The 15,513-nt window shown below is 45.5% G+C and overlaps 1 protein-coding gene across 1 annotated transcript in view; it reads right to left on the bottom strand.

Annotated features, from left to right (window-relative positions):
• fbn3 (fibrillin 3) overlaps window positions 1-15,513 on the bottom strand; it is a 440,729-nt gene that overhangs the window by 53,303 nt on the left and 371,913 nt on the right. Inside the window, exons 41-47 of the mRNA XM_087976092.1 lie at window positions 12,958-13,107; window positions 10,996-11,067; window positions 9,917-10,042; window positions 9,666-9,791; window positions 8,888-9,013; window positions 8,160-8,276; window positions 5,566-5,694 (exon numbers count right to left, since the gene is read on the bottom strand). Coding sequence (XP_087832218.1) covers window positions 5,566-5,694; window positions 8,160-8,276; window positions 8,888-9,013; window positions 9,666-9,791; window positions 9,917-10,042; window positions 10,996-11,067; window positions 12,958-13,107 — 846 coding nt within the window. The remainder of the gene's footprint in view (window positions 1-5,565; window positions 5,695-8,159; window positions 8,277-8,887; window positions 9,014-9,665; window positions 9,792-9,916; window positions 10,043-10,995; window positions 11,068-12,957; window positions 13,108-15,513) is intronic.

Genomic DNA, 15,513 nt, shown 5'->3' with positions numbered 1-15,513 from the left:
CTGGCCTGGGCCTGCGTATTGCAACCTGGTGGGCCCACTCCACCCGTACCTGGCCTAATCCGGACTCCAACTTTAAAATTTCAGGGAGCCATTGCTCCAAACAAACTGCGGGCTGGCCTTTCTCTTCCCATTCAGGAAGGCCCAGCAACCGAATATTTTTTCGATGACCCCGATTATCGAGGTTGTCGATGTGTTCTTCTAAGGTTTGGACTCGCTGCTCAAGGGCCCAGACCCGGCCCATGGCCGACTCTACAGCAGCTTCCGAGGTCGCGGCCTTTTGCTCCGCCCTCCAACGCATTTTTCGAGTGTTTCAATTTCTCTGCAGCATGATCGAGAAGGACTCCCACCTGGTCCTGGATTCTTCGATGAAGGCGTCAATCCTCTCCTGCAGCCTGTTGATCCCGGAGATCAAGCTCGCCTCTGCAGGTTAAGTCTCCTGAGGCGGCTGGGGACATTTCCGCTGTTGCTGGAGGGGGAGGGGTCCCTGCCTGTTGCGAACTTTGGGAATTTTTGCCCTTAGTCATTTGAAGAACAGCACCAAACTGTTCAAGTTTGATGCAAAATGACTAAGTGTGCTGGGCAAAAGCTATTTTAAATGAATTAAAGTTGTGGTGAAGGCGGGTGCACCACTTTGCCTGAGTCTTAGGCAGAGCAGTACAGACTCAGACTTGCTGGGTCGCTGCCATCTTGAATCTCCATGATATTAGCTTTAACAGAACGGTAACGTGAACACATTAGTATTGCAATAATCTCCTTTGTTCACTATTTCAGAAAAAAAAGCTCGCTAAATTTATGTTCATATCCTCTGACATTAAGTTTGCTATATAAAATCCTACAGCATTATAATCTTCTCTCATCTACTCATTTATCAAATGCTATTATCTGTGACTTTTAATACAATTATTGGATGTTACTGGTTTGGCCAGTATTTATTATCCATCCTTAATTGTCCTGGAGATAGTGATGGTGAGCTGCAGTTCATGTAGTAGAGAGACACTGACAGAACTGATAGCAATGGAATACCAGGATTTTGATCCATGAAAGAAAGGTGACATATTTCCAGGTCAGGATGGGTGCAAGGTTTGGAGGGGAATTTTGATGGAGTTTCAATGCATGAAATTATAGGTTAAAAAAACACTGGCACATAAGAAAACCACAAGTGCAACTAAAGAAAAACTCTTGACAATCCATCACATACCAACTATACAACACACTTTAGTCCCCATGCTATCCAAATGCCCATCCTGGTAGTTCTCTCCAATCTCTGCATTTAATCAAGGCCTCAAATACATTGAACATTTTAAGAAAATTACATTAAAGATTGCATGCCTGTCGAATAGATTTCTTCGTCGAGAAAGTTTTATATGCACAACTTCCTGATATAGCCAAGGACCAAGCATTAGTGTACGTACTTTCCAGACAAAGACAGTTGGTTTGAAATGGTTGTGATTCATCACCAAACAACAGCAGTTCCTGAAATCGAGACCTCAGGCCAAAAACAGGACCACCTACATTCAGCTGCTATGCTGTAGCTCAGTGTGATCCTGTGACTGCAAAGGGTGAGCAGTTAGAGTGACATACAGTTCGGCTGCCAGCTGGCTTACAGACAGTATTTGCTCCTGATAAACATTGAGCTGTGCTAGAAACCACATAAGGGTGTATTTGGCTCTCATGTGTTTTTTAATTCACTCGTGGGACATGGACGTCACTAGCTGGGCAGCTTTTATCGCCTGTCCCTAGTTGTCCTTGAAATGGTGAGCTGTCTTCTTGAACCACTGCAGTCCACCGGCTGTGGGTTGACCCACAATTCCCACAATAGGGAGGGAATTCCAGAATTTTAACAGTGAAAGAAAGATTATAAATTTTCAAGTCAGGACGGTGAGAGGCTTGGAGGGGAGTTTGCAGGGGGTGGTGTTCCCATCTATCTGGTGCCCTTGTCCTCTGAAAAAAAATGGTCATGGGTTTGGAAGGTACTAGCTTAGGATCTTTGGTGAATTGCTGCAGCGCACCTTGTAGATAGTACACACTGCTGCTACTGAGCATTGGTGGTGTAGGGAGTGGATGCGTGTGGATGTGATGCCAATTAAGTGGGCTGCTTTGTCCTGGATGGTGTCAAGCTTCTGCGTTTAATCAAGGCCTCAAATACAGTTGGGGCTGCACTCATCCAGGCTATTGGGGAGTATTCCATCACACTCTGTCTTTTGCTTTGTTGATGGTGGACAGACTTTGGAGAATCAGGAGAGTTAATCATCTCTCACCTGCTCTTATTGCCATTGTATTTATGCGGTGGGTCCAGCTGAGTTTCTGGTCAATGGTAACCCCTAGGATGTTGATAGTGGGGGATTCAGTGACCATTGAATGTCAAGGGGTGGTGCTTAGATTGTCTCTTATTGGAGATGGTCGTTGCCTGATATTTGTGTGATGCGAATGTCAGCCTAAGCCTGGATATTGTCTAGATTTTGTTGCATTTGAACATGGACTGCTTCAGTATCTGAGAAGTTGCAAATGGTGCTAACATTGTGCAACCAGCAGTAAACGTCCCTACTTCTGACTTTATGATGGAGGGAAGGTCATTGATGAAGCAGCTGAAGATGGTAGGGCCTAGGACATGGTTGGCCCTGAAGAACTCCTGCAGAGATGTCCTGGAGCTGAGATGACAGACCACCAACAACCATGAGCATCTTGCTGTGTGCCAGGTATGACTCCAATCAGTGGAGAGGTTGCCCCTGATTCCCATTTATTCCCATTTAGCTAGGGCTTCTTGGTACTGCACTCAATCGAATGTGGCCTTGATGTCTAGGGCTGTCTCCCTCACCTCACCTCTGGAAATCAGCTCTTTTGTCCATGTTTGAACCAAGGCTGTAATAAGGTCAGGAGCTAAGTGACCCTGGCGGAACCCAAACTGGGCGTCACTGAGCAGGTTATTGCTGAGTAGGTGCTGCTTGATAGCAGTGTTGATGACACCTTCCATCACAGCTTGGCTAGGAGAGTGGCAAATTCTGTAGTAACATTGTCAGGGCCCATAGGCTTTGCAGTATCCAGCCTCCAAGCATACCTTAAACTGACATAGAGTGAATTGAATTGGCTGAAGACTGGTATCTGTAATGGTAGGGACAACAGGTGGAGGCTGAGATGGATCATCCATTTGGCAATTCTGGAGGAAGATTGTTGGGAATGCTTTAGCCTTACCTTTTGCACTGATGTGCTGGGTTCTTCAATTATTGAGGATGGGGATATTTTTAGGTACGCCTGTTGTCGCTCCTGGCATGTCCTCCTGCGATCTCTATTAAAGCATGATTGATCCCCTGGCTTGATGGTAATGGTTGAGTGGGGGATATGCTGGGCCATGAGCTTACAGATTGTGCTGGAGTACAATTCTGCTGTTGATGACCCACAGCACCTCATGGATGCCCAGCCTTGGCTGGCTAGATCTGTTTCAAGTCTGTCCTATTTAGCACGGTGCTAGTGCCACACAACCAGGAGGTTATTCTCAATGTGAAGGTGGGACTTAATTTCCACAGTGATTGTGTGGTGATCACTCTTACGATACCATCACGGACACATGCTTCTGTAGATTAGTAAGGATGAGGTCAAGCATGTTTTTCCCTCTTGTTGGTTCCCTCACCACCTACTGCAGACCCCTTCTAGCAGCTACATCGTTTAGGGCCCGGCCAGCTTGATCAGTAATAGATAAAATGTGGAGCTGGAAAGGCACACCAGGTCAGGCAGCATTGGAGGCGCAGGAATATCGACGTTTCAGGTCAGGACCCTTCATCGTGATTCGAAATGAGGTCCTGACCTGAAATGTCGACTTTCTTGCTCCTTCGGTGCTGCCTGACCTGCTGTGCCTTTCCAGGTCCACATTTTATCGACTCTTATTTCCAGCATCTACAGTCCTTACTATCTCCAGCTGGATCAGTAGTGATGCTGCCAAACCGCTCTTGGTGGTGGACATTGAAATCCCCCACCCAGAGTACATTTTATGCCCTTGCCACACTCAGTGCTTTCTCCAAGTGCTGCTCAACATGGAGGAGTACCGATTCATTGACCAAGGAAGGACTGTATGTGGTAATCAAAAGGAGGTTTTCTTCATAGAATCCCTACTGTGTGGAAACTGGCCCTTTGGCCCAACATGTCCACACCGACCCTCCGAAGAATATCCCACCCAAACCCATTCCCCAACACTTATCCCTATATATCCCTGAACACTATGGGCAATTTAGGATGGCCAATTCATGTAACCTACATTTCTTTGGATTGTGGGAGGAAACCCAGGCAGACACCGGGAGAACATGCAAAGTCCACACAGTCGCCTGAGGCCGGAATCGAACCCGGGTCCCTGGAGCTGTGAGGCAGCAGTGCTAACCACTGAGCCACCGTGCCATTTCTTGCACATGTTTAACTTGAAGCCATGAGACATCATGTGATCCAGAGTCAATGTTGAGGACTCCCAGGACAACTCTCTCCTTACTGTCTATCACTGTGCCACCACCTCTGCTAGGTCGCACTGGCTGGTGGGACAGGACATATCTAGGGATGGTGATGGTGGTGTCTGGGACATTATAAGGTATGATTCCGTGTGTATGACATGGCAGCCTGTTGCTTGACTAATCTGTGAGACAGCTCTCCCAATTTTGGCACTAGCCCCCAGATGTAAGTAAGAAGGACTTCGCAGGGTTGATCGGTCTGTTTCTGCTATTTTCTATTCCTGTGCCTAGGTGGTCTATCCAGTTTCATTTCTTTGTTGAGTTGTAGGGTTCACCGCATTGATAAAGATGTGCAGGTTAGATGGATTGGCAATGCTAAATTTTCAAAATTTGAGAGAAGATTTGTAGCTCGGGTGCTCGTTGCTGTGGTTCTGTTCGCCGAGCTGGAAGTTTTTGTTGCAAACGTTTCGTCCCCTGTCTAGGTGACATCCTCAGTGCTTGGGAGCCTCCTGTGAAGCGCTTCTGTGGTGTTTCCTCCAGCATTTATAGTGGCCTGTCCCTGCCGCTTCCGGTTGTCAGTTTCAGCTGTCCGCTGTAGTGGCCGGTATATTGGGTCCAGGTCCAGGACAAACTCCATCAACAAACACATCGACCTGGACCCAATATACCGGCCACTACAGTGGACAGCTGAAACTGACAACCGGAAGTGGCAGGGACAGGCCACTATAAATGCCGGAGGAAACACCACAGAAGCGCTTCACAGGAGGCTCCCAAGCACTGAGGATGTCACCTAGACAGGGGACGAAACGTTTGCAACAAAAACTTCCAGCTCGGTGAACAGAACCACAGCAATGCTAAATTGCCCATAGTGTCCAGCGATGTGTAGGCTAGGTAGATTCGCGTTGGGAAATGCAGGGTTACAGGGATAGGCTAGGGAGGGATGCTCTTCGGAGGGTCAGTATGGACTTGTTGGGCCAAATAGCCTGTTTCCACACTGTATGGATTCTAAGATAATAGAGACAATAAAAGCTATCAGAGGAAGATCTGACTGAGTTATTTAGTCACTGTGATGTAGGGAAATGGCAGACATGAAACGTAGCTGATGAAGTTCTATTCCGACCAAGCACTGTTTACTCACCAACACAATTCTTCCCATCGGGTGGCAGCTCATAGCCATCCTGACACAGGCACTGGAAGGAGCCGATACTGTTTATACACTGCCCATTTCGACAGACCTGACCAATCTGAGTCGAGCACTCATCGATATCTAAAAAGAGGAGAAAAGAAAATGATATTCTCCTTTAAAATGGGAATTTTTAAACTGATTATGAAACTGAGCAATGTGAAGAAACAGGAATTTTAAAAAAATTCTGAGGGGACTAAAATATAAAAACAATATCATTACCAAGATGGAAGAAACATTTTGGGATTATATTAGACAAAAGTAAAATGTCGACAATTGGCTGCCTTTTAAAATCTAATTGTTGCCCTAATCCTGCCCAATCCCATCTCACTCCCTACTCTTTCCAACCATGCTCCTGCATTGTGAAACTAGCTCTCTCACAACTTATATTGCTCCACAGGAAAAAAGATGGTGTTAATTATACAGGAAATAATTACACAGTGATCTTTCTATGTATACAGCAATAGGTAACATGAATGATGTGTATGGTAAGCTCATACCCATTCTGGTAGCAGGATGTTTGAGCAACAAGGTCCAAGGTACAGCGAAACAACAGCAGGCCATTCAACCCCTCAAGACTAATGTGCCACACAAACAGAAAATTCCAGAATGTCTCAGCAGGTCTGGCAGAAGTACTTGCAGATCTGCTGAGTTTCTTCAGCATTTTCTGTTTTCTTTCAGATTTCCAGCACATAGAGTCATAGAGATGTACAGCATGGAAACAGACCCTTCGGACCAACCCGTCCATGCCGACCAGATATCCCAACCCAATCTAGTCCCACATGCCAGCACCCGGCCCATATCCCTCCAAACCCTTCCTATTCATATACCCATCCAAATGCCTCTTAAATGTTGCAATTGTACCAGCCTCCACCACATTCTGTGGCAGCTCATTCCATACACGTACCACCCTCTGCGTGAAAATGTTGCCCCTTAGGTCTCTTTTATATCTTTCCCCTCTCACCCTAAACCTATGCCCTCTAGTTCTGGACTCCCCGACCCCAGGGAAAAGACTTTGTCTATTTATCCTATCCATGCCCCTCATAATTTTGTAAACCTCTATAAGGTCATCCCTCAGCTTCCGACGCTCCAGGGAAAACAGCCCCAGCCTGTTCAGCCTTTCCCTGTAGCTCAGATCCTCCAACCCTGGCAACATCCTTGTAAATCTTTTCTGAACCCTTTCAAGTTTCACAACATCTTTCCGATAGGAAGGACACCAGAATTGCACGCAATACTCCAACAGTGGCTTAACCAATGTCCTGTACAGTCGCAACATGACCTTCCAACTCCTGTACTCAATACTCTGACAATAAAAGAAAGCATACCAAATGCCTTCTTCACTATCCTATCTACCTGCGACTCCACTTTCAAGGAGCTATGAACCTGCACTCCAAGGTCTCTTTGTTCAGCAACACTCCCTAGGACCTTACCATTAAGTGTATAAGTCCTGCTAAGATTTGCTTTCCCAAATGCAGCACCTCACATTTATCTGAATTAAACACATGTAGTGCTTTGTTTGTATTTGAGCCTGTTCTGCCATTCAATAAGACCATGATGATATGATCTAAATCCATATACCTACCCGCCTTCATCCTATAACCTTTAATACCCTTCATTAACAAAAATCTATCAAGCTCAGATTAAAGATGAACAATTGATATCACACCAATTGTTAACTGCCAAAGAAAATATAAAACCTCTACAAATATTTGTGAGGAGATGTGTTTCCGAATTTCAGTCCTGAAAAATCTTGCTCTGGCTCCTTGCAATGTTACCCTTGGAGTCCAGGGTATCATTCTGACCAAGCTCCTTGGCACTCTGTCTTCCTCAAATAGTGCTCAAAAGTTCTCACGTACTCTCAATGTTACCTGACTAGGAGCTTATATTACTGAACAGCAAATTCAACCCCTTTGTATTTTGTTTAAACACCTTTCTTATTATTTGATGACTATTTATATAATTTTAACATATCTGTACTCCCCACTGTACTTTGACTCTCTACTCCTTCTTGCTTTTGGAAAATACCGTTCTAATCTTTTCAGATTTCACATTTGCTTACATTGAAATCTATTTGTCACAGTCATGTCCATGCACAAACCTCGGAAGATCTCTTTGTACTTTTATGCTTCCACCTGTACTACTAACAATGCCAACTATTTGTGTCTTCCACAAATCTGGATATGTTGCTTTCTATTCCATTACTTAAATCAGTGAATTATCGAGGCCTTGCAGAATAGAGTATCTGCCCAAATCTCATGGGCAATTTCACCACTATCAGTTTTCCAGGGGCTCCTCATTTTTCTAACATAATTGTAAAAACGTTGTTTGTTGAATTTGATGTATCTTTGATATTTGAAATTTAACTTGTGGTGTATGCTGATCTGTGCCATGCTAATGGATGATCCATGAATTTTGTTTTAGGGGCCCTGGGCTCTAATGGGAGATTCCTGGGCTCTATTTCGATACTGTAACAGAATGAAGATTTAGTATGAGGCTAGGTGGTGTTTAGTGTTCAGGAGTATTCACCAGACTGACGTTGTTTCCCTTACCCATGCAATCGTTGTTGTGGGTGAGGTCAAATCCAGGGAAACAGAGGCAGTTGTAAGATCCAACGGTGTTCTTGCAGGTTCCATTCCCACAGGGCTGCCGGTCACACTCATCGATATCTACAACACAAACACACAGCTGGCTCACTCACCGTCTGACACTCGATGAGCAGACGGGCTCTCAATGATGCTATCAGCCGGCATATTTGCAGAGTAGAGACATTGTCATGTAACACAGGATGGGTGGCCAAATGCATAATTTTGAGTTGTCCCCCATTACATGCTGGATAAGGAAAGCCTCAGCCAGTCTGTCCACCCATCAGAGCACACCCCCATGGAAGGTGTTATCTCCCGCTCCCCCTCTCTCCAGTGAAACTCTTTCCTGGCTCATCCTCCAAAACTCCAACCCCAAAGCCCCGTCCTCCAATTCCCTGTCTTACCAAATCCTCAGACTCACCTCTAAATCCACCATCTTCTCCTTGGCACTGTCTGTATTCTGAGCAGCAGCAGATTTCAGGCTGTGTGGACCAGCTATCAGAGTTCAAGGCCTTTCCCTAACAGATAGAAATCCCATCCTTATCTGGTTACGGCTGACCCCCAACTTGTGATCACAGCGGGGCAGCCTGCTTTCTGGAAGCTATTCAACTTTTCAACCAGGAAGACAAGCAGCATGACCTTTAACCCATGTTAGATCCAGTCCTCTGAGCAAATGAAGATGTGAAATTTCTCACCCATGCACATTGTCTGGTCAGCTGTTGCTTTGAACCCATTGTGACAAAGACACCGATAACTTCCTTCTGTGTCAATACACTCTCCGTGGCTACACACATTGGGGATCTCCTGGCACTCATTACGATCTGTTAGAAAAAGACATTGGAAGAAAGGATTTTAAACCACATCTGCAGAATGAGGAGCTACAAACCACACACAGGGCAGGAGATCTGTCCAGCCTATCCATATGGACTGGGAGGTCTGTACTTATTATCCACACAGATGAGGAGGATTGTACACAACCATCCAGAGGGACAGGAGTCTAGATTAGAGTGGTGCTGGAAAAGCACAGCAGGTCAGGCAGCATCCGAGGAGTAGGAAACTCGACGTTTCAGGCAAAAGCCCCATCCCTGATGAAGGATCTGCTGTGCTTTTCCAGCACCACTCTAATCTGGACTCTGATCTCCAGCATCTGCAGTCCTCACTTTCGGCATCCAGAGGGACAGGCTGGATTAAGCACTCCTTTCCCCAACCACCTGCCAACAGACTGAACTCGCCCTGATAGAGTGACAGAGAAAAATATCTCAGTAATAAGTTCAAGAAGTATGAGGTGCACTGGGGGCACTCTAACCTCTAGATAAATGAAACACGATGAGATCCTACATTTTCACACCCAATGTCATTTCCTATTTAGCATTTTGAAAACCAGCTGTAGAACTGGAGGGATCGGCAACATTCTTCAACAGACGTTGACAACTAGTGGGCAAAATATCAGAGAAAATATCAGACACTACTCACCCACACAGGCTCCACTCAGTGACAGTTTAAAGCCCGGGGAGCACTCACAGCGGTAACTGCCTGGGATGTTGATACAGTCGGCATTCCGCTGACACAGGTTATCTCCATTGGTGCACTCATCAATATCTAACCCAAAACAACAGGCAAAGAGAGGGTTTCAATATTCTTCATTAGAATGTCAGGACATAGCTTGTCAATATGGCAAAATGAATGTATTAGAAGAGGAACGCAGTGATAAGATAACTGCCTACCTTCACAGATCAGGAACACATTGTTGTAGCTGAAGCCCATTGGACACTCACAGCGGAAATTACCGATTTGGTTGATACAGACGCCATTCGCACAAATGCCTGGGATTTCCCGACACTCGTCAATATCTGCACATGAAACATACATATAAGCTGAAAATTATCCCTAACCTTGCTCAATTACAATCCTGTAAACAACAGGCTTCCAAATCCACCGCGTCCACTACGCTGACAGGTTATGTGGCTCAGCCCAATTCCCGTCAAAAAATAATTGAAATCAATCTGCCTTTTTGTTGAAAAAGAACAATTTTCCTTTAAGAACTCCATTCTAATTTAACCTTAAAGATGTTGAGCAAATTTATTTTCACACTGATCTGCCTTTTTATAATTAATATTTCATGCCCAAAATTCGGAAATGCTTTGTTGATTATATTTAGAATGCTTGAGTAGAGTACCTGAAGGGTTATTTAAAACTCCATTTGATGTGTATCGAATCAAAGCAGCGCTCTGAAAGCTCGTGATTTCAAATAAACCTGTTGGACTATAACCTCACGTAGTGTGACTTCTGACTTTGCCCAAACCAGTCCTACACTGGCATCTCCACATCAAATTAAACTTAACTGAGAACCGGGGACTCACAAACAGACTGCAGGTAATGCTTGCCTCAGGGGTGTTTTTTATAAAAAGAGGACATTGCTGCACATTACAACAGGCATTGTTATGAGCCTATGAACCCATTGATTGCATTCTCTATGATATACCTGCCTTGTATTGGAAAGAGGAAGAACCGAGATGATAGAACATTAAGAAGCGACTGACTGAAAGAGTATGGCACAGAGTGGCCAGATTCTAACAATCCCTTCGACATTAGATCCCAACCTAACAATATGGACTGATTTGTGAGTTAACTTGCTCAGACTCCATTGCAAATATCAACAAATAATATTCCTGATATATCTTCCAGTTACTTTTAATATCAAAAACATGATGGAACTAATTTCAGTTTGCATTGTCCATGACTATTCCAGAGGTGCAGCAACAGTTACAGATCCTGACCGTGGAAAAAAGCAATGGATACTCACCAACTGGTTTGCCCGTATGGATATCAATGATGAAGCCAGGAGCCTGATTCCCACACAGGAGTTGATAGTGAGCTGAAGGAGAAATTTCAGTCAGTCATCATTTTACCCCATCATTTACAGTCAGCATACACTTAGCACTACACCTCATGTGCATGTTGAAAAGGTAGTTTCATAATAGACAATGCACAATCAACATTCACCTCTGATCCTGTCATTACTTTTCACCTCATTTTATCCCAGAGGGAGTCATTACATAAAATCATCAACAGCGTTTACCACGTCCAAATGACCACTGTCCATCAACTGACCATCATTGCCTACAGACAGTCACTGCCTACTGACCATCCACTGGCCACACACTGACCGTCACCATCCACCCACTGACTGTCACTGTCCACTGACCATCACTGTACACGCATTAACTATCACTGCCTGCCCACAGGTCATCACTGCCACTAACCATCCACAGCCCATCCACTGCCTGTCACTATCCACCCACTGACCATTACCACCATCCAGACTGTCACTGACCACTGAACATCACTGACCATCCACTGACAGTGATTGCCCATTGACCATCACTGCCCACCCACTGATAATCACTGCCCACCCATTTACCACCACCATCTATTGACCGTCACTTCTCACTCACTGTCATTGCCCACTGACAATCAGTGCCCACCCACTGACCCTCACAGTCCACCCACTGGCTGTCACTGCCCACTCAGCATCAGTACTCGCCAAAAGACACTCACTGTCCACCCACTAACCATCACTATCCACCCACTGACCCTCACTGTCCACCCACTGAATGTTACTGCCCACTCACTGACCATCACCAGCATCCAGACTGTCACTGGCAATTGACAAACACTGTTTGCCCACTGACCATCACAGTCCATCCACTGACCATCACTGCCCATTGCCCATCACTGCTCACCCACTAACCATCCACTGACCATCACTAACCACCCACTGACCGTCACTTCCACCCACTGACCATCACTGGCCACCCACTGACCCTCACAGCTCATTGACTGTTACCATCCACTCACTGACCATCCACTGCCCATCCACTGACTATCACTGCCCACCCACTGATTGTCACTGCCCATGTACTCATCCTCACCGTCCACCCACTGACTGCCACTGCCCACTGACCGGCACTGTCCACCCACTGACCATCACCACCATTCAGACTGTCACTGCCCACTGGACACACGCACTGACCATCCACTGACAGTGATTGCCCATTGACCATCGCTGCCTGCCCAATGACCACCATCACCTATTGACCATCCATACTCATCCACTGACTGTCACCATCCATCCACTGACTGTCACTGCCCACTGACCATCAGTGCCCACCCACTGACCTTCATAGACCACCCACTCACTGTCACTGACCACCCACTGACCACCCACTAACCCTCATAGTCCACCCACTTACTGTCACTGACCATCCACTAACTGTCACTGCCCACTGAGCATCAATACTCAGCAAATGACACTCACTATCCACCCACTAACCATCACTGCCCACCCACTGAACGTTACTGTCCACTGACCATCACTGCCTACCCACTGACCCTCACTGCCCACCCACTGACCCTCACGGCCCACCCACTGACCATCACTGTTCACCCACTGACCATCACTGACCACCCACTGACAATCACTGACCCATCCCAATGACCGTAACCATCCACCCACTGACCTTAACTACGCACCCACTGACTGTCACTGACCCCTCCCATTGACTGTCACCACTCACTGACTGTAACCAAGCACTAACCATCACTGCCCACTGACCATAACCATCCACTCAATGACCATCACTGTGCACTCACTGACCATCCCTGCCCACCCACTGACCGTTACCATCCAGTAGCGGGCTTTTGTTAAAATATAGATTTTAAACCTATGCCCCTGACTCCACAGCATGATATCTGTTCCACTCACATGTAGCTGGCGTGGGGCAGGGCTCACATGGCTTATTCCATCCCTTGCCCACGTTGTATGAGCAGCAGCACATCTTCTTGGTCATGTTGAAGGAGAGTTCATTCTCACATGTATCATTGAAGTTGCGGTAACAGACACTCTTCCGCATATCTGCCACAATTCAGAACAGAAAGACGTTTAAATGTGCCTGATAAATATAAACCTCACTCACAGTCACAACCACTCCATTGAATGCAGCTTATATACAAACAGACCAGCTGAAACCAATATTCTAAACTGATTGACAGGTATAACGCCCGGCAATGAGATAATAGTGATTTTCACATGGTCAGGGCGGAGGGGACTGCAGTAAGGTGTGGCTGAAAAATAGAATTGATTCCATGGTTACACCTTTCCATCCTTCTCTCCTTCTTTATGAAGCCTGTTAAAAACGTACCTCTTTGTTCTAGTTTTGGTTGCCTGTCTTAATATTTTCTTTCGTAAGCTGGTGTCAGATTCGAGTTTGTTGACCCGAATGTGTTGGGTCAGTTTTGCGACATTATTAATAAAGGTTATTGCTGTCACTGTCTCAATGGGCCTTCACCCTCAACACAAGCCTTTACTCAAGCCATTTCCTGAGGTCAGGCTCAATTGATTTTCCTTAGACATGTAAACTTGAATCATATCATGAAGGAGGCCACTTGATCCATTCTATCCACACTAGCTTTCTGCACATCATTCTTTCGTAGGAACACTGTGAATTTTGTTTCTTCAGCATCACTCATATTCTCTGCTCCTTTGGTAAAGCTGCTGGAAAACAAGTTTTCTAACTTTCTACCGTCACGTTTATTCATTTAAAACACCCTGTCTTGGAATGTATGGGAACTAACCGACACTTACAATGAAAACCCACAACCGACAGTTTATGTCTCTGTCTGACTTTGCTGCTGGCCCAGAGCCATATAAAATTGGGAAGAGGAAATTCTGTCCTAAAACTGCTTAGAATGGAAAATCCGAGCACCACATCTGTGGTACATTCTATATGGAAATGGATGTATAGTTGTTTATAAGAGATAGCCAAATGGGAGTACCTGCTAGATGGGAGAGCTTGTCAGATAGAAGTGCCCACTGTAAGTGAAAATGATATACAAATCTGCACTATTTAAGACTGTTCAACATCAAATAAAATCAGAACCATATTGGAATGAGTGCTCTATGTTAATGAAAACTATATAGGGCTGTCCATTTTATAGCAATGATAGACATTTCCCTCTTTCTACCTCCTACCGTCTCTCTCCTTCTTCTCGCTCCTCAACCTCTACTCCCCTCTTCCTCTTAGTGCAGAAATGATTGCTTTAATACTTTATATAAGTGAATGCTATGAATGAGCACTCATTGATATTGCATGCTATATATAATTGAACATTATTATGTAAGAGTGAGCATTATATATGTGGACAATATAAAAATGCCTACAATATCCAAGTTCACACTATAGAGGGGAACCTTGATTACCCAAATACCAATTATCTGAAAATCGGATTATCTGAAGGAGATCTCGAGGTCCCGACAGAAATATTACATCAAACTAGTGTGTCCAACACTGATCGTGTCTTTTGTTTACAGTGATTAAAAGTGCTGCCAAGAACAGTCCTGGACTGATGGGAGCACAGGCACCGTCTCTAAATGACTGACCTCCCACCCTCCCTCTCTCTCTTCCCACACTTTTCCTGGAGTTCTACATAGGGGTGTACCCTAACCCCCCTTCCCCAGATAATCTCTCCAATGTTGTCCTGTACGGGGCAAGGGTGGAACCTGTCAAAACGTTACAGTAAAATTGTGTGTGTGTGTGTGCACGCGCATGCACTATTTAAAGATTTCCCCCCCGCAAAAGGCAGTAGCAGCAGCAGCAGTCTTGTTGTTGGTGTCCAGTCCAGCTGCCCTGGAGAGGGGTGGGGGCGGAAGGGGGTGGGGCCCATGGGGATCACATGGTGGTTGGGGGCGGGGCAGTGTTGGGGCAGATGGGAGAGCGCTGTGTTGGGGTGGATGGGAGCGGTGTTGGGGGAGGTCGGACGGGGTGACGATCTTGGTGGTAGGTTGGGGGCAATGTTGGATGGGGTTGGGGGCGGGCGAGCCCCCAGAGGAATGGCACTGAATCGATTAACTGAATAATCAATTATCCGAACGAAATAGTGCCCACCCATCTCGTTCGGATAACCGAGGTTTCTCTGTATATGACTGAGCATTCCAGGTAAATGAAAGGGGTGTGTCGGTTGTATACAAGTGAATGCTGGGTAGGAAGCAGCACCGTACTGGAGGGTTCACATGACACACAAAAAATGGACAACATGTACTTGTAAAGTGTGCATCATGCACCAGGTCACTTTTTATACAGGTATGTATTACCTGTGAAAAATGGCAGACTGTCCTTTTATAATTGCGATCATTAGGTATTAATAATGTCAACAGCAAGCTGATTTATATGGAACAAAGAGATGTGGTTAGCTTGAGTTAATGATATACTGCAGCTCCCCTGTGTCTGGATTTATAATACATTAGTGGTTTTTGAGAAGACTC

This window comes from Chiloscyllium plagiosum, unplaced genomic scaffold (assembly GCF_037043375.1).
Source record: "Chiloscyllium plagiosum isolate Xiang-an unplaced genomic scaffold, Cpla_swu_hap1 HiC_scaffold_28, whole genome shotgun sequence".
In the NCBI taxonomy this organism is placed as follows: Eukaryota; Metazoa; Chordata; class Chondrichthyes; order Orectolobiformes; family Hemiscylliidae; genus Chiloscyllium; species Chiloscyllium plagiosum.
Note: the sequence above shows the minus strand (reverse complement) of the source record. Positions and strands in the feature narration are given on the sequence as shown.